Genomic DNA, 18,421 nt, shown 5'->3' on the forward strand with positions numbered 1-18,421 from the left:
TCCGTGGCTTCACCGCCACAACCCCCAGATTGATTGGCACTCCGGATCTATTTGTGAATGGAGCCCTTAATGTCTTGCCTCCTGTTTAAAGTCCGCCCCCTCTGCCACTGCGGCTCCTCACAGAAACCCCAAAGAAACAAACATTATTGGTGTTCCAGAGATATACCTGGACTGCAGAGAAGTTTTTAGTAACGCTCGGGCCACCTCCCTCCCACCCCACAGGCCATATGATTGTGCTATTGACCTCAACCAGGTAGCTCTGCCCCCAGGGGGAGGCTTTACTCATTGTCTTATCCTGAAACGAAGCCCATGGAAGATTACATCCATGATTTGTTGGCCCCAGGAATTATAAGGCCGTCATCCTCCCCTGCCGGTTCGGGTTTCTTTTTCATGGAGAAAAAAGGACAAACCACTTCGGCCCTGCATAGATTACAGAGGACTTAACGACATCACCGTTAAAAGTAGAAACCCCCTGCTGCTCATTCCTTCTGCATTTGAGAGACTCCAAGGTGCCACCATATTCACCAAACATGACCTAAGAAACGCCGACCATCTCATTCACATAAGGGAGGGTGCTGAATGGAAGACCGCATTCAATACACCCAGCGACCACTACGAGCATCTGGCTATGCCTTTCAGCTCTCTAATGCCCCTGCAGTGTTCCAAGCCTTGGTGAATGACGTGTTCCGGGACATGCTCAACCACTATGTTTATGTTTACCTCGATGATATCCTGATTTTCTCCAAGTCTGAGCAGGAACACATCACTCATGTCAGCAGAGTCCTCCGGAGGCTACTGGAAATCCGGCTATTCGTCAAAGCAGAGAAGTATGAATTCCACGTCCGTGAAGTGGCCTTCCTGGGTTTCGTGGTAGACCCTGAGGGGATCAGGATGGATCCAGATAAGGTCCGAGCGGTGACTGAGTGGCCAGCACCCTCTTCACGGAAGTAACTCCAATGTTTCCTGGTTTGCTAACGTCTATCGTCGGTTCATATGAAATTACAGCTTGCTGGCCGCTCCCCTCACCACCCCCACCTCACTGAAGAGCCGTCTCCAGTGGACTCCTACCGCCGAACAGGCTTTCAGTAAGTTGAAGCATTGTTTTACATCCGCACCTGTTCTGATCTGTCCTGACCCCTCTCTTCAGTTTATTGTTGAGGAGGATGCCTCGGACTCCGGGTTGGGGGCTGTCCTGTCCCAACGCTTCCCCACAGACAACAAGGTCCACCCTTGTGCGTTCTTCTCACGAGAACCCCTTCCAGCAGAGAGAAACTACGACATTGGTAACCGGGAGTTGCTGGCAGTGAAACTGGCCCTGGAGGAGTGGTGGCATTGGCTGGAGGGAACCGAGAAGCCTTTTCTCGTCTGGACAGACCATAATAACCTGGAGTACATCCGTTCTGCTCAGAGACTGAACTCTCCACAACCCAGGTGGGCACTGTTCTGTACTCGTTTCTGCATGTCATATCGCCCAGGGTCAAAGAACACTAAGCCCGACGCCCTGTCCAGACGAGACCTCCCGGACCATCCCGGGTGAAGACAAAGGACAGTAGCCTTAAGTTGTTTGTAGTGGCCTTTTGTTGTGAGCAAATGTGTTTCATCCATTTGGGGGCGACTGGAAAAAAGGCCCCTCAGTTCTCGTATTCAGCTCAATGTTGACTCAAGCTGTTTGTTGTAGTTCCTCGCGTGACCACACGAGGGCTCAGGGACGAACGAGCAGCATTACTTTTCCTGTTAATCCTACCTGCTGATTGTGTGTTATTCCCAAAACGTGTGCGTTTATGACAAAAGACCACACATACAAACACACAAACACATACAAACACACAAACACACAAACACACACGAACAGACACCGACACACACACCCATTCTGCACCCAAACTCAACTCATGTTAATCTGTCCACCCTCTGCCTCTCCTAATATTCAATACAAACATTATACTTCAAGCTCTGTCTCCTCATTGTCTCCACCCCATCGGACCGCTCATCCTGGCCCAAGTAGTGCTCTAGCCGGCACTCCAGCGTAGTGGCAGCTTTACACCCACACCAGAACCTAAACAGTCCTTCCTTTAATTCCTACACATCAGTAGCACTGGATGTATTCTTGGTGACATCCTGGTGAATCATTTCATGTATGCCGGACCTTGAATGCAATTTGAAGCTTCTGGACACAGAACATGCTTTTGAGGGTTTGTCTGAACTGCATGGTGGCTTTGAGGAAAATGGTCTGGCCATATTATCAATGACCAGTTGGGTGATGATGATGATGGTGATGATGATGATGATGATGATGATATGTACAGACAGCGGCGCATGCTTGAGTAGGTGTTTAAATAATCTGAATATGACATGAATTGTCTGTTACAATTAAAAAGTTGAATTATAAGTCTCATCTGTTTCTCAACCCAATTAGAAAAGTATAATTATTTTTGAACAGTATGTCCCAGTTATTCCATATCATATATTTATGGGGAGAAAATTGTGCTTATATATTCGGGACCAATCCAATAGAACTTGTTTATGAAAGGAGGAGAGTTTTTCCTTGAAGTTTGTCTACATTGTAGTTGCAGCCTAATATAAAATTCAAACTACCAAAACTAGAAAAAATAAATTTGCGAATAAAGTTCCACATGGAGATGGGTTTTTAAAGAAAATGTTTGGCCCAGTTCATTTTAAAAGTATTAAGAGTAGAGAAATCTAAAACATTCAATCCACAATTTTCAGTCATTTATCATTAAATTGTTTCTAATGTACCGGTAATGTGTTCTGTTCTTCCATAGTAAATTAAAAAGCACACAATCAATACCCTTATAGGCTTAAACGTCCTTCACTCCAAGTATATATTTCTGTCCAAAATGGCGCCATCGTCATCTCGCTGTCCATTATAGAAGTACAGATGTGTTCCCGTTCTATTGGAAGTCGGTAATACTGAATTTTCAACAGTGTTTATTACAAACTATTTACATTGTCAACAAATACAAACTTACATGCTCAAAAGATAAATTAGTGGACAAATAAAAGCAGCACAATGGATTCAGAGTAACACAGAATAAATTGGAAAACTATTTATTTTTTAAAAGCATCAAAAGACAGAAATGTCCCCAAAGGGAGCAGTTTAATTTTTAGATCCTTCAGCAGAATTTCAAAGCATTTTTCACATCCATATTAAAGATAAAAACAGATGGATAAAAAAAAAGGAATTCTTATTGCGAAATTTGTAAAAAAATAATAATAATAAAAAAAAGTACGGGCAGATCTTCTGTAATGATTCCCACATTGGTCTAATTTAAGGCTTCTCACCTGTGTGGGTTCTCATGTGGACTGTCAATCCACCACTTTGTCTAAAACGTTCCCCACATGTTTTACAATTATAAGGCTTCTCACCTGTGTGGGTTCTCATGTGGACTGTCAATCCACCACTTTGTCTAAAACGTTCCCCACATGTTTTACAATTATAAGGCTTCTCACCTGTGTGGGTTCTCATGTGGACTGTCAATTCACCACTTTGTCTGAAATGTTTCCCACATGTTTTACAATTATAAGGCTTCTCACCTGTGTGGGTTCTCATGTGGACTGTCAATTCACCACTTTGTCTGAAATGTTTCCCACATGTTTTACAATTATAAGGCTTCTCACCTGTGTGGGTTCTCATGTGGACTGTCAATTTACCACTTTGTCTAAAATGTTTCCCACATGTTTTACAATTATAAGGCTTCTCACCTGTGTGGATTCTCATGTGGCGTGTCAATTTACCGCTTTCTCCAAAATGTTTCCCACATGTTTCACAACTATAATGCTTCTCACCTGTGTGGGTTCTCATGTGTCCTGTCAAGTGAGTGCTCTGTCTGAAATGCTTCCCACATGCTTCACAACTATAAGGCTTCTCACCTGTGTGGATTCTCCTGTGGACTGTCAATGCACCACTTCCTCTAAAATGTTTCCCACATGCTTCACAACTATAAGGCTTCTCACCTGTGTGGGTTCTCATGTGGACTGTCAATTCACCACTTTGTCTAAAATCCTTCCCACATGTATTACAATTACAAGGCTTCTCACCTGTGTGGGCTCTCATGTGTTCTATACAGACTGACTTTCTTGTAAAAGCTTTGCTACATGTTGTGCAAACATATGGTCTCCCTTTCCTGGTCTTTCTGCTGTGGTGTTGAAGTGTGGGATCACATTCTACATCCTCTTCACCTGATTCCTTTCTCTTATCATGGCTTCCAGATGCATGACAGCTGTTAGAGAACAGCAGCTGGTCAATGTCTGCTGCTCCTACCACAGAGCTAATAACTGGCATGAGAACTCCAGACTCTTCATCTGCATCTTCATCAGGTTTCAGGAACAGAGTCTGATCTTTGCTGTGGTCTTTTTCTCCACAAGTAGGACTCAACATGAAGGTTCCAGTCTCCTGCTTCAGTCCAAGCCGCTCTCTCTCCTGACTGGTGGGGATTTCTTCCTGCTCCTCTTTCACACGTGGAGGCTCTGGCTCCTCTTTGTCCACACTGGAGTTCATCTCCTCCTTCCAGAGCTGCTGATCAGCAGGAACCTCCTCCTCCTCCTCCTTACAGACATGTTGCTGTGGACAATCTGGAGGACAGATTGAAGGAATTGGACGCTGCTGTGATGAAACAAACATGCGAGGACAAACATACATACTTATTCTGTGTGATTTCATTCCGGGTCTCCAGGTGATATCTCGCAGTCTTCGCTGATGGTCGATCTTCACTCAGTTTTGTTCACTCGTTTCTTTACAGGCAATCGTTGGTCGCTTTTTAAAAAGGCATCCTGTTCAGCTGAAATACCTGCAGACGAAACAAAGTGATTTCCTGTTATCTTCTGCTACAGCTGATTGTACCGTTAATTTAAAATCAATAGAAATGGAGAATCGCCTCCCTTTATTCCTCTAGAAACTACAAATTTCAGAATATAGGATTCTATATTCTAATCCTATATTCTAATCCTATCAGAATATAGGATTCTGAACAATTAAAACTCAACATTATTATTTTCTGGCACTTTACTTGTGAAATTGAATTATACTACCATTTATCTCAATGCTTTTATTTTGTGGGACACCGGAAATTAATATATACATGTGTCAAGGGTGTTCTGTAACCGCGATGCCCTCTTGTGGACATAGCAGGTAACTACAAACACATTGATGTGAAGTTATACGAAACTTCCGGTTACGGCTTTTGAAATATATATTTTTCTTTTTATCGACGGGACGTCCTCCCTACATGCGGATTAAAAATTATGTAAACAATATATGCAATATAACCGGAAAATACGAAACACATAAACCGCTGACATCATCACTGTCTTTTAAACCTATTATATTTATGATTACTTTAGTAATCATCTGTTGTATAAATATAACAAAGAAATCTCAGAGCCTAAAAGTAGAATTTGTTCCTGAAAGGCCGAGATAGGAAGTAAATGGTCCAGATAATTAGTTCATGCTGAGTTTCCCCGTTTTACCTTAATATTTACATGTTAATAGTAGTAGTAGTAGAAGTAATAATTTTTCTTTCAGTCAGTATCTTAAATGAGAACAAAGAATTAAAATTCAAAGAAAAAAACAACAACATAATAATGACTGAAAAGGTATTGGCTGAAGTGAAACACTTATTAATGCCAAACCCTTATTACAGCTCGGTTTTGAATGAAAGCACCCAACTTACATATAAACATACAAAATAAACAATATATATATATATATAATTCCTATATCAATTTTTAACAAAATAAATTTATTTTAGTTATATGCCCATTTCTTTAGGTGAGTATGGTCCATTCAATCAGTGTAAACAACAACAACAAAAAGCAAAAATGCAAAAAACAAAAACAGAACAAAACGGAAAACAGACACAGTTTAGGTGTTTAGTGCTGCATAACCAGTAATTACATTGGATTTGAACCTTCTTTTAAATGATTGTACTGTCGTCGAGTTCTTTAATGTGTCATCCAGGCTATTCCATAAGTTTACTCCTGTAACTGAGATGGATCTGCATTTCGTGTTTGTTCTAGCTTCTCTTTTTTGATATATGTGAGTTCCTCTCAAATCATAACTGGTCTCTCTGTGTTTGAACCTTTTTTGGATACAGTCTGGAAGATTGTTATTGTGAACCCTAAACATAACCACAGCTGTGTTGAGATCGACTAAGTCCTTTAATTTTAATATATTTAGCTGGATAAACAGTGGGTGTGTTGGGGCATAATAATCTGCATAATTAATTATTCTGACTGCCTTTTTTTGCAAATTAAATATCGGTTGGATTATTGTTTTGTAATTATTCCCCCATAGTTCCACACAGTAATTGAGGTATGGAAGAATGAGGGTATTGTACAATAAACAGAGTGCTTTATTGTAGTTGACTTTATATTTGTAGGAAATTGTTTTTGCCTCAATGGTTCATGACACAAAAACTTGTGTCGACTAAATCTCCTAATGAGAGCAGAATGAACAGAAACCATGAACTGATTTGTGTTGTACTCAAATAACGAGGCGAAGCACACGTTTAACCACTTTATATCAAACCACTGGAGCAAAACGGAACAGCGGAACTCGAGGGGATCACCGATCAATGGAACATTCGACATGCGCAGTCGACCTTACAGCTAACTACGGCAGGTCTGGAGGGTCAGTTAGAATGTACATTGCGGTAACATTAATACTAATAATTTAAAGATAATCTGGCACAGCGCATCAACATATATCACACACTTAAATACTACATTAACTAAATGTTACGGCGGCAGTCTTTCTGCCTCTGCGTTGTGTTGCTGTAATGCATCTCAACATAAACCGCACGTTAGCATTAGCATTTTAAGATAAGCGGAGCCTTAGCTTCCCGTCTAGCGATTAACTATTTATGCTAGCGGAAATTATTAGCATGAAACTCGCCAAACATTCAATCCACAAAGAAAATAAATGACTAGCATGCTAGCGGAGCTAACTAGCATTAAAGTCTCTGAACATCAGGATCACACGGAGAACTCCCAACCAGCACCCTCCAGCCATCCTGCTCACTCAGAATAATTTATTTAAAGCATTGAAAGAGAGAAAAGTGTCCCCAAAGGGAGCCGTTCAATGTTTAGGCCCTTTAGCAGAATTTAAAAGCATTTTTGTCATCCATATTAAAGAAAAAAGTACATTCTTAAAAACAATTCAGGAACACATTTATGCTAAAATAATCTTCAACAAACGTTATCTTAAATTAGAGGCGAAATTCGGCGCTTCATTTGCATATTGAATAACTAATTATCGATCGTTACCAGATCGTTCCGACCTACCTTCATCAGAAACGCAGACAGGCATCAACGCAGAACGAACTGGTCCGTTGTGAAGAACGGAAGAACGGAACGTTACTTTCCCCAAGGACCCCTTAGCTGCCCAAGGTGCCTGATGTAAAAACACTAAATTCAGCAGTGGACAGTTCCGGTACAAAACACGCCGTCAGAATAAGGAATTTACCACAATAACCTTTTGGTAATTTCAGAGAAATCGGTAAATTTGACTGATAATGTCAGACATTCCAAAACGCTTTGGAATGTTTGCAGTCATAAAATAAATGTGTGAATTGCAAATGGAGCAAACATTTTCAGCAAAGCTGTTCTGCCCTTTGTAAGTTCAGCAACGTAGTATAACAGCGGTTCTTACCCTTGTTGGAGGTACCGAACCCACCAGTTCCATATGCGCATTCACCGAACCCTTCTTTAGTGAAATAAATATATGTTTTTATTCACATTCAAGAGATAGCTATATGATTTTTTAATGGTGCACAAAATGAACCGTGCATGAACATCACCTTCTTCAAAGAACAAAACCAACACAGTGCATGAACTCACTAGAAACTACAAACCGGCCAATCAGAGTGATTCTGCTGCTGCCTTTGAGAGTTCAGATGCGTGGCTTCACCTTGGTGCCGCTCTCATGTCATGTTCACAGCAAAGTCTGTTCCTTTTCTTTGTTTTTATGTCCAGCATCCTCAAAGGATTGCTCACAAAGATATGTTGTAACAAATGGTATTAAACATTCCAGTGTTTCTTAGCAATAACAATTCCCCATCTCCATGTAGCTTCAAAAAGTCTTCCTTTGTTTTTGCCGGTGTGAGACTAGAGCTGCTCAACTTGGCATTGAAGTCATGCAGATTCTCCCCCTGGAAAGCTTATTGTATTCAGTGTTTTTGTTTGTTCTGTATTGACTTGTCATGCAACATCCTCCTGGGACCCAGCCCGCCAGTTAGCATGTCCTCTGTAATGGACAAATGTCCACTACAGAGGACATGCTAACTGGCTGAGAGCTCACATTTGTGAAGTCACATTTTGGATCAGACTCATGCAAGGCAGCAAATGACTCTGACATACCGAGGACATTGTGCTAGAATGTTCACTGCTGCTTTCATCTGTAGTAAATGTACAGAAACATGATGCACTTGTGTGTTTGGGGGGACAGAAAACAGCAGAGATGCAGTACAGGATTGTGAAAGTGACTCATGATTTAGTGAGATACGTAAATTGCAGATGCTTGGTTGATTTGCTTATTGATTGTAAATAAAACCGTCATCAAACACTGTTCAAATTCTAAAGTGGAGGAACAAATATATGTAAAGCATTTAAGAGAAGAGACGTCTCCTTTATTTCCCTTTTAAATATTGTCCACGATGTTTATATGAATCCACGTGACTCATCAGTCTGACATTCTTTGTCACTTGTCGTGCCAGCTGTTGAATTGAAGGTCAAATCAGACACAATAGCTACAAGGAAGTGTGATGCTTCTTTCAAAATAAAAGCATAATAAAACCAAAGGAATGAATTCGCCCACTCTGTTTCATTTTATATAAATACAATATTTCTCGTGTTTCTCTGTATTGTGAAGACATTTATTTATTTTAATGTACATTGTACATGTATTTTAATCGATGTAAACCTGAAAATATAGGCATTGATATATGTTTTTTCTTCATGATGTAACTTAATTTAGAATAGAATAGAATAGAAAGCCTTTGTTGTCTTGGCATAGTGGCTATGCGAAGAGATTAGGAGCACTGCTCCGTCCGGTGCGTAGTACAACATAAAGTTCAATCATAACAAAATGCAAGTAGGTTTAAGCAGAATAAAACGACACAAATTTAAAGTGATCAACAGTGCATGCAGTGAGATTGTCCAGTACTTTGCATAAAGAAATAGAGTACATTAGTTATTGCACATTTAGATATTGCACATAGTGAGTGTTTGTCCTGTTTAGTCCCGTTTGTTGTTCAGAGCGCTGATGGCTCTCGGGAAAAAGCTGTCTCTGAGTCTGTTGGTTCTGCTCTTGTGCAACCTGTAGCGCCGTCCGGAGGGCAACAGGTTGAACAAGGTGTGTCCGGGGTGGGAGGAGTCTCTGACAATGTTTGTAGCTCTGCTGAGGTAGCGAGAGCCGGCGATACAGTCCAGGGGGGGCAGAGAGCAGCCGGTGATCTTCTGGGCTGTGTTGATCACTCTCTGCAGGGTTTTCCTCTCCGCTGCTGTGCACCCGGCGTACCACACCGTGATGCAGTACGCCAGGATGCTCTCCAGGGGGCTCTGTAGAAGGCCACCAGCAGCTTCTCCTCCAGGTGGTTCCTCCTGAGCACCCTCAGGAAGTGGAGTCGCTGCTGGGCCTTCTTCACCACCGCCGTGGTGTTAGCAGACCAGGACAGGTCGTCGGTGATGTGGACGCCCAGGAACCTGAATGAGGGGACCCTCTCCACGCAGCCCCCCATGATGGTCGGTGGAGCCGGGTCAGCGGAGCCGGGTCTGGCCCCATGATGGTCAGGGGAGCCGGGTCTGGGCTGCGCTTCCGGAAGTCCATGATGAGTTCCTTAGTTTTCGTGGCGTTCAGTGAAAGGTTATTCACCGAGTACCACGTCACCAGTTTACCAACCTCATCTCTGTACGCCGACTCGTCTCCGCCCGAGATGAGCCCGACCACGGTGGTGTCATCAGCAAACTTGATGATGGCGTTGGAGGGATGGGTTGGCGTGCAGTCGTAGGTGTACAGCGAGTACAGGAGCGGACTCAGTACACATCCTTGAGGGGAGCCGGTGTTGAGTGTGACGGTGGGGGAGAGGTGGGAGCCGAGTCTGACCCTCTGTGTGCGGTCAGACAGGAAGTCCTTAATCCAGGTGCAGATGGAGGTGGAGAGTCCAAGGTGGGAGAGTTTAACCGTTAAAATGTCCGGTATTATTGTGTTGAACGCCGAACTGTAATCCACAAAAAGCATCCTCACGTAGTGCCCCCGGTGGTCCAGGTGACTCAGTGCAGTGTGAAGCGCTGCGGCGATGGCATCATCAGTGGAGCGGTTTGCTCTGTAGGCGAATTGGTGGGGGTCCAGAGTGGGGGGGGGGGGGGGGGGGGAGTGCGTCTTTGATGTGGTTGACAATCAGCCTCTCGAAGCACTTCATGATCACAGGTGTGAGCAACAGGCCTGTGATCATTCAGGCTGTCGATGGCCGACTTCAAAGGGAATTCTCTCTGTCAGACGGAGGGAAAGGAGGCCCCTTCAAGTAACTCTGGTGCGGTGAAGGCTCGCAGGTCCTGCTGGGTCACATCCTCGTCAGCGAAGGAGATGTTTCCAGAGGGCATGAGCAGGAGGGACCAGGAGGAGATGATGAAGACCGTGGCTCTGTGATCTGGAGGAGGAGCCAGAGATACGGTCAGCCATCGTTTCTCACGCACACACACACACACACACACACACATAATGTGTTTTCCTCTCCACACAAGCATGAACGTTTCTCCGAGCGCTTCCAGCCTGAAGGCAGCAGCAGCAGAACACGTCCCACCGCTGTCATGTTTCCTGCTAACGGGAAACTGAAGACGACTGAAGTAAACAACAAACACATGTTGCTTTCTCAGCTTGCAAGAAAACAACTGTTGAAGCACGGACGCCAAAAAGAATGGCTGCAAAGCAGAATTCCCTTTTTCCATCGCTGTGGCCGGGGGGGGGGACATTTTAAAAATAACATACAAAGGAATGTTTGAGCAGCGCTACAACATTCTTCTCTTTTACGGATCCTCCAGGAGCAGAGAGGGACAGAGGAACTGGATTTCAGGCACCAAATATCTGCTTGCAAATGCTGGAATTTACAAAGTAAATGTACGTTTCCTATTTAAAAGTCACGCTCCCGTTTGGAGGTGACCAGGCGTGTCCCGGACGGGCCTTCAGCTTCGGATGAGCAGTAGTCTCGCCAACCTGATGATGTAAGCAGAATCCACAGAAGGGCGTCAAGACACTGGCTTTAATTTGATTCTTAATATCATGAGGAGGAATTCACACATTGCTTGTTCAAACAAATCATTCCTGTACAAACAGCCGCAACCACAGGAGCTGCACGCCGGACGGAGACGCCGGCGGCTCGGCGTCGGACGGCGGCCGCCTCTTTGCTCAGTAAATTGTACGTTGATCCCTCAGAGTGTGAGGAAAGTCCTGACATTCAGTTTCACAGAGAAACAAAATACAGTTGGAAAAATGTCAGACTGAAATGTTTGTTCTGCTTCAGCAAAATGAAATATGGATGAATTCATTTTCAGAGCTGAGCAGAATATCTATCAAATCTGGATTCAAGCGGATGCTGTTCTGAATTCAGCCCAGTGGTGAATTCTTTACACGGCTCAGTGACTGTAACAGCTGCTTCAAAATCTGTTCTTCTAATTCTAACTGCGAGGGCTAAAAACTGCGCACACGAGGCTGCAATTGTCTCAATACAGCGACACAACTCCACATTCCCCGATGAAGGAGGATGTCTTCATCAAAATCACAGCACAATCCCATCAAATGAGTTCATCCAGAAGAGTCCGGCCTGCATGTTAGCCTTCACGGCTTCATCTCAGAAACCTTTACGTGCGCAGTCGTCTTTTGGTAAACGCGACCTTTAAGGCGTATTTTGAGGCGCACCGATGCAAGAGATTTCTTACAGCACGTTCAGATTGTTTGCAATGAAACCAGTCAAGCTGGTTCAGACAGAAATGCACACGACTAAATCTTGTTTCATAAAATAAAGAACGATGATAATGAAAGAGAGCGAAGACAACACACATCTCATCTCACACCATTCCCCGTCTTTCCACAATTAAGCCTCTATGAGTCACCTGATATTTAATGGAGGAGCAAAGGAACTTGGCAGCCTCATCTCTCTCTGGCTTCAAGGACAAGCAGACACAGAAACACATGATTATCACATCAGACGCAAAACCCCACAACAAACTGACATGACTGCACTGACTCAATGTTATTTCACTGACAGCAACTGATTTCAAAGCCCATGTGTGACTGAATCGCTAATATAAAGGGGACAAAACAGTCAGAAGTAGGACAACTTTGTCATCACCCATGTGGGAGATGTTTGTCTGCAAGACTTTGATTAGATTTGGTGAACAGGTGGTTCTTAGAACATGGAAGAGATGCTGAGATTCAGCGGTAAATGTGGGTGTGGATGCAGATTCAATCAGATCTGTGATGCATCACATGCACAATTGTTAAAGGAGGTCATATTTATAGTGACATTATTTCATGTGTCAGAGAGCTAAAGTGAGCAGAGCCCCAACAGAAAATGCCACCTGTGTTTCATAGGATCTGAACCTTCCGCTCCCTCACTTAAAAACCTGCGCTGTCGGCACATTTAGTGCTGGCCGTTCAAAAACAAGACGGGAACGACACGAAAAATGTGCAAGAAGAGGAAATGTGAAATGTATTCCGCATGCATTCGAATCCATTCTAAGAAACGTCTCCCAACATTCCATACCTTTGTGCAAGAGTTCCTGGAGGCTCTCGGCGCTCTGGCTGAGCACTGCCCACACCTCCTCCTCCTGGAGCGGGCCTCCTCGGACCTCCAAGGCTTCTGCCAGAGACACATGCATCCTCCCTGTGCAGAAACAGAAAGGAGAAACACAGGCGAGGAAACGCATTGAGCATCTGTACGTCACAGATCACTGCCAGAGCAAGCAGGACTTCTAAATTCCATTTCATTCCTGTTCTGGTGAGATAAACATGATTGCAGGTCACCAAGACGAGATTTGTGATCAACAAGCAGCGTCGTGTATCTAAGTGGTTCCGTAATCCATAAAGGACGAGGACGGCTCTTTCATGGGCTTTGCATCTGACACAATGTTCTTTCCATGGATGCCACATTGGAGAGGAGGGTTAATGCGTAAACATGTTGCAAGCCTGCATTTTATGAGATCAATTGGTGCTGTGACCCGTAGCAGCCCAACCTGGAGTCTCAGCAGGGCCACACTTTCAAGTTCTCGTCCAACATGAACTCAAACCCAAACAGCTGGAAGCTCTGGTAGGACAGGTGCTTGGTGCTGATCGCCGGCTCGATGCACGTCAGACAGCTCCTGGGAAACCAGACCACAAAATCACTTCCAGATATCCGACTGTCAACGACAAGCAGACAAATAAATGGCGTGTACAAACACTCATTGGTCAGGAACATTGTGGTACTTGGTTGCTGAGGCCCGAAAAGATTAGTGAAAAAATCTAGAAACACGCAGGAGATCTGAACTGCCACCTTATCATGGTGTGGGGGGGGGGGGTCTGAGTGCCCGAAAGACCCCAGGGGGCGACGCTGTCGGGAGCTTTATGCTCCTGGGAGGGTCTCCCATGGCAAACAGGTCCTGGGTGACGGTTTCCAGCAGCAAGTCAAACGCTGGACTCCGGCAGGGCTGCCCTTTTTCACCGGTCCTGTTCAGAATCTTTATGGACAGGATTTCTAGCCGCAGCCGACCCTTCATTTTCCAGAGCCCCTCACTTTTGGACTCGTCTCTCAATCTCACTTATGGGGCAGTGGCTGAAATCTCTGTCCAGGAAACAGGATGCCGCTCGTCATGTTATCCGTACATTAGTGACACTTTGGTTCAGATAATTATCACAGACAAATCCAACAGTCTTTCACTCCACAGCAGGTTGGCAGCAGAATTCGTTTCCGCTGGAAATCAGCTTAGAATCGATGCCTGGTTGGCTCAGAACCTGAACGTGTTCTAGTTCTAGACATTCCTGTTGCTGCTTCCATGATCAACTAATCCGACCTCGTTTACAGGAGAGAACAAAAGAAGAGGCAACAATAACGCAAACTACATGTAGACAATACAGCGTTCCTGTCTTAATACTTTTACCCCGTAATGCATGAGAATAGTGGGTAAAACGACCCAATGACATATTTATGTACACTCGCATTAATCAGATAGTCCTATGAAAGCTATTTTACAACTTAAGTAGAAGTGAGGATGAACTTTGAATTATGTTACGCTAATGCTAAAAATATCCATCCATCTTCTTCCGCTTTGCTGGTCACGGGAGTTGCTGGAGCCGATCCCAACTTGCTGTGGGATAGAGCAGGGGCGGGCAAACAGTTTCACTCGCGGGCCACAATGGGTTCTGACATTTGACAGAGGAACAGAGGGAGGGAGTGTTTGTGAGGACGAATGTAAATGACATGTAAAAGACGTTACATGAAAGGATTTGAGCCTTTTACAGGCAGCATTACAGGGAAAAGGTCAAATGAATGAGGTTTAATTAGAATAAAATGTAATATGATGATAGAATTTGGACAAGTTAAAGAGCCCAACAGGCCTTAGTTTGCTCATTCCTGGGCTAGAGAGGCTGGGCACACCCAGGATGCGTCGCCACACAGAGACAGACAACCGTTCACGCACACACACACTCACTACGGACAATTTGGAGTAATCAATTCACTTAAAGTGCATGTTTTTGGAGGAGGGAGGAAACCAGGGAGAAAACTCACGCCGACACGGGGAGAAAATACAAACGCTGCACAGACAGGCACCTTCTTGCTGTGAGGCGACAGCGCTAACCACTACGCCACCATGGCGCCCCTGATAAAAGTACATTTATCAATAAATAATGATTCCTGCCATAATTATCAGAAATAATGTAAGAAGAGTCATTCGGAATGGGCAGTTGAACAACTTAGTGGGCCCATTAGCTTACCAAACTCAAGCATATAAATAAATCACTTTCTGTGAAATGGGACCCCCGAAATAAACACTAAGATAAACACGACGGACTTACTTTATTATCTGTTTGATCTGAGGTAAGATGGTGGCTTCCAGCGTGACATTGCGAGTGTTCAGCAGGTACAGGTGCCCTCTTTGTAGCGCCCGTAGTTCTGGGACTGCTCCTTCTGGATACAGTGGTTGGTCAGATGGCTGGTCGTGTCCTGCAGGTCTGAGCTGTTGTAAGGCTCGGAGGAAGTCCGCAGCACACCCTCCCGGTATAAGTAGATGTTGTACTGATGGTCCACTAGCACCCAGATCCTGTAAGCACCATCAAATACATAGATTTGTTACATATACCCTACATATATACATATATATATATATATAATACAAGCCTCACTTAAACACGCTCCAAGTGTTGAGCAAAACGTTTCAAACTTGCCTGATGTCAAACTTCCGATGTCCCGGCTCCAGCAGCAGGGGCTTCTCCAGGTACTTCTGGATCACGTGAACCTGTCCCTGATTATCAGTGTGCTCCACCAGCTGAGCAGCATCATGGGAGATAAACATTCCTGCACCTATTACAGTGACACCAAATCTATTAGTGTGCTCAATTTGCCATCGACAACTTTTTTCAATTCAATCCTGCAAACAAACAAAAAACAGGAGGTTCACCGTGAAAAAGTTCTCTTTTCAAAATAAAATGACTTCATGTCAGCAATTACACGTAATGTAGGGAACGACTCAGAAGAACTTGCACCGTGGACTTAAAGTCCAATATGGGTAATAGATTTCACCTTTAGCTCCAGCAGAAGACTTTGCAATCCACACGACGCCGTCCCCACTTTCTTTCTTAGAGTGGTAGGAAGACAAGAAAACTTCTCGCTCATCTGTCTTGGGATTGCTCTTGAGGTGGTTAATGCCATTCTTTGCTGGGGCAACAGGGGTGTTGAGGTTAGTGGGATAGATGATGTAGGATTCTGGGAACCAGTTACTGGAGTCAGACAGCTCTGGGCTGGTTTTGATCAGCCTGATGGTAAAGGAAGGAGATATGCAACACCCATTTAAACAATTCATCTGTGGAAGGACATCAGTAAATGATGCACAGACAAGAAAATGTGCAGATTTTCTCTTAAAAACTAATAAATATTCACTTGACCAGCGACGCCTTTCTGCAGAGCTTGTCTGCTCCTCTGTAGTAATTCACCAGCTGCACCAGTCCCGGCTCGTGACCTGTAAAGTACTAAAGTTACCGAAATACTTCACGTTACCGGCTGGAAACAAGTTTATTCAACATCACTGTAGTCAGGTTTCCTGGAAGAATATACTGTTAATTTGTTTACAAGAAAAAATAAATCACACAGGTACAATTTAAATATCTCAAACAACTGACAGTTCAAAATCCTGCCCTCACCTTTTAGGGATTTACTGCAGGCTCAAAAGTCTCCAACCTTTTCATGACAACAGAACTTGGTAGATCGCCCAAATTGCTCCTACGACTTGTTGCAAAAGCGAAGCTTCGCCAAACAGTTTTTGGCAGCATTCCATTCCTCAGAGTAAAGCCCCCACATTTCTAGTGCTCCTTGGTTTACATGCTGCAGCTGCCATCTTCAAATCCCAACAGAGATTTTCAATTGGATTCAAGTCAGGCCAATAGACGGGCTATTAGAAGTCATTTTATGTTCAATGTGTAAAACAAAGCACTTTTAAATAAATGACTGAGAAAGTTTAGTCAGTAAATATAATACACATGGATTAAATCATTTCATTTCCCTCAACAATAGTGGGCTATGCTAAAGCACTCAATCAGGAGGATGAGCAGCGCTTACCGAGGCGTCCGTAGGGCAGTCTGTTCCGCTCACCGAGCATCAGGTTAAACCGGGGATTGTCTCTTTTCAGCTTCTTCCATTGCCCGGTGGAGAGCAGGAGTTTGGAAACTTCTGCATAAACGGTGCTGTTGTTGTCCCGGGTCACGAAGGTGTATATCGGGCAACTCATGCTGCGTTGACTTCGATGGGACGTTCAGCCACTCCAGCTAACAAGCTACGTGGGAAGCAGAGCAGATCATATCCAGACCATCCGAATTTGAACTGCTCGGCTGAGACACTCGTCTTACAGGTTTATATGTCGTCTGAATGATTCAGGGAATCATTATCAGGCTGCTGACTCAGCCCAGCCAGAGTGCTGTCAAGTTCCACGCAGGCATTTGGTGTCACTAGTACATGATTGTATTATAGTACTACTGTGTTTATTTGTCTAAATGATGTGTGCTGCTTTGATTGGACCATTGTGTCTCTAATAAAGATTTGATTGATTGAATTCAGAAGTTTATAATTAAAAACAAATAAAATAATTTTCTCTGCCTTCTGAAAAAGCAAAATACAACATGTTCCCATTTTAAGGAGAAGTTCTTGTAAAGTTCATGAATGATAAAGCTGCTGAGGTCTTTCCAGAATGATGTAGAATATGTGCAGATCCAGAAGAGGTGCTGAACGCTCTCAGGATGGTTTTCACAGAAAGAACAATTCACACGAATGTTTCTTCTGAATCTTTTCATGTCGTGGTTGGCAGGGTAATATTTACGAATAATTTAAAATACATTTCTTTCACCGTATTTGTCACAGAAACTTATTGGGAATTCTCCATACTTTCTTCTGGTTGATATCATTTCCAAAAGAATTCCAGTTTGAAACGACGTGTGGAACAGATTATACCTTCTTTTTGAAATAAAGAGCGTATATTCCTATTGCTATTTTTAGAATGAGTAAAACAGATTTTTCCTACTACTGTTACTACAGAATTGGGGAGAGGAACAGGCAGTACATTAAAATCAACACGTCTGACTAAAATTGTTACACCCCGGTATAGCATCAAATACTATTGCATATTCTTTAGGTGTGGATGGAAATGTATATTCAGATTTAAAAAGTCTGAATATGACATAAGTTGTTCATGACAATTAAAAAGTTGAATATTGAGTCGAATCTGTTTCTCAACCCAATTAGAAAAGTATAATGATTTACTTTTGTACAGCATGTCCCGATTATTCCATATCATATATTTATGGGGAGCAAATTGTGCTTATATATTTGGGACCAAGCCAATAAAACTTGTTTATGAAAGAAGGAGAGTTTTTCCTTGAAGTTTGTCTACATTTTAGTTGCAGCCTAATATAAAATTCAAACTACCAAAACTAGAAAAAATAAATTTGTGAATAAAGTTCCACATGGAGATGGTTTTTTAAAGAAAATGTTTGGCCCTGTTCATTTTAAAAGTATTGTTAAGAGTAGTGAAATCTCAAACATTCAATCCACAATTTTCAGTCATTTATCATTAAATTGTTTCTAACGTACCGGTAATGTGTTCTGTTCTTCCATAGAAAATTAAAAAGCACACAATCAATATCCTTATAGGCTTAAACGTCCTTCGC

The 18,421-nt window shown here is 43.2% G+C and overlaps 1 protein-coding gene across 1 annotated transcript; it reads right to left on the minus strand.

Annotated features, from left to right (window-relative positions):
- Nucleotides 1-15,122: 15,122 nt before the first annotated feature.
- LOC137895916 (tubulin--tyrosine ligase-like) lies at nt 15,123-16,989 on the minus strand. The gene is made up of 5 exons (XM_068741443.1): nt 16,821-16,989; nt 16,146-16,224; nt 15,789-16,021; nt 15,434-15,569; nt 15,123-15,309 (listed from the first exon to the last, which is right to left on the minus strand). Exons 1-5 carry the CDS (start codon nt 16,987-16,989, stop codon nt 15,123-15,125), a joined length of 804 nt encoding a protein of 267 aa, XP_068597544.1.
- Nucleotides 16,990-18,421: the final 1,432 nt, after the last annotated feature.

This window comes from Brachionichthys hirsutus, chromosome 7 (assembly GCF_040956055.1).
Source record: "Brachionichthys hirsutus isolate HB-005 chromosome 7, CSIRO-AGI_Bhir_v1, whole genome shotgun sequence".
Lineage (NCBI taxonomy): Eukaryota > Metazoa > Chordata > Actinopteri > Lophiiformes > Brachionichthyidae > Brachionichthys > Brachionichthys hirsutus.

Excerpts from the sequence above, each read along its gene's own strand:
- LOC137895916 (XM_068741443.1), bottom strand. The coding sequence starts at position 16,989 with ATGAGTTGCCCGATATACACCTTCGTGACCCGGGACAACAACAGCACC. Across the intron at positions 15,570-15,788 it reads GTCTTCTGCTGGAGCTAAAG|GTGCAGGAATGTTTATCTCC; the intron begins GTGAAATCTATT and ends TCACTGTAATAG. Across the intron at positions 15,310-15,433 it reads CATCGGAAGTTTGACATCAG|GATCTGGGTGCTAGTGGACC; the intron begins GCAAGTTTGAAA and ends TGGTGCTTACAG.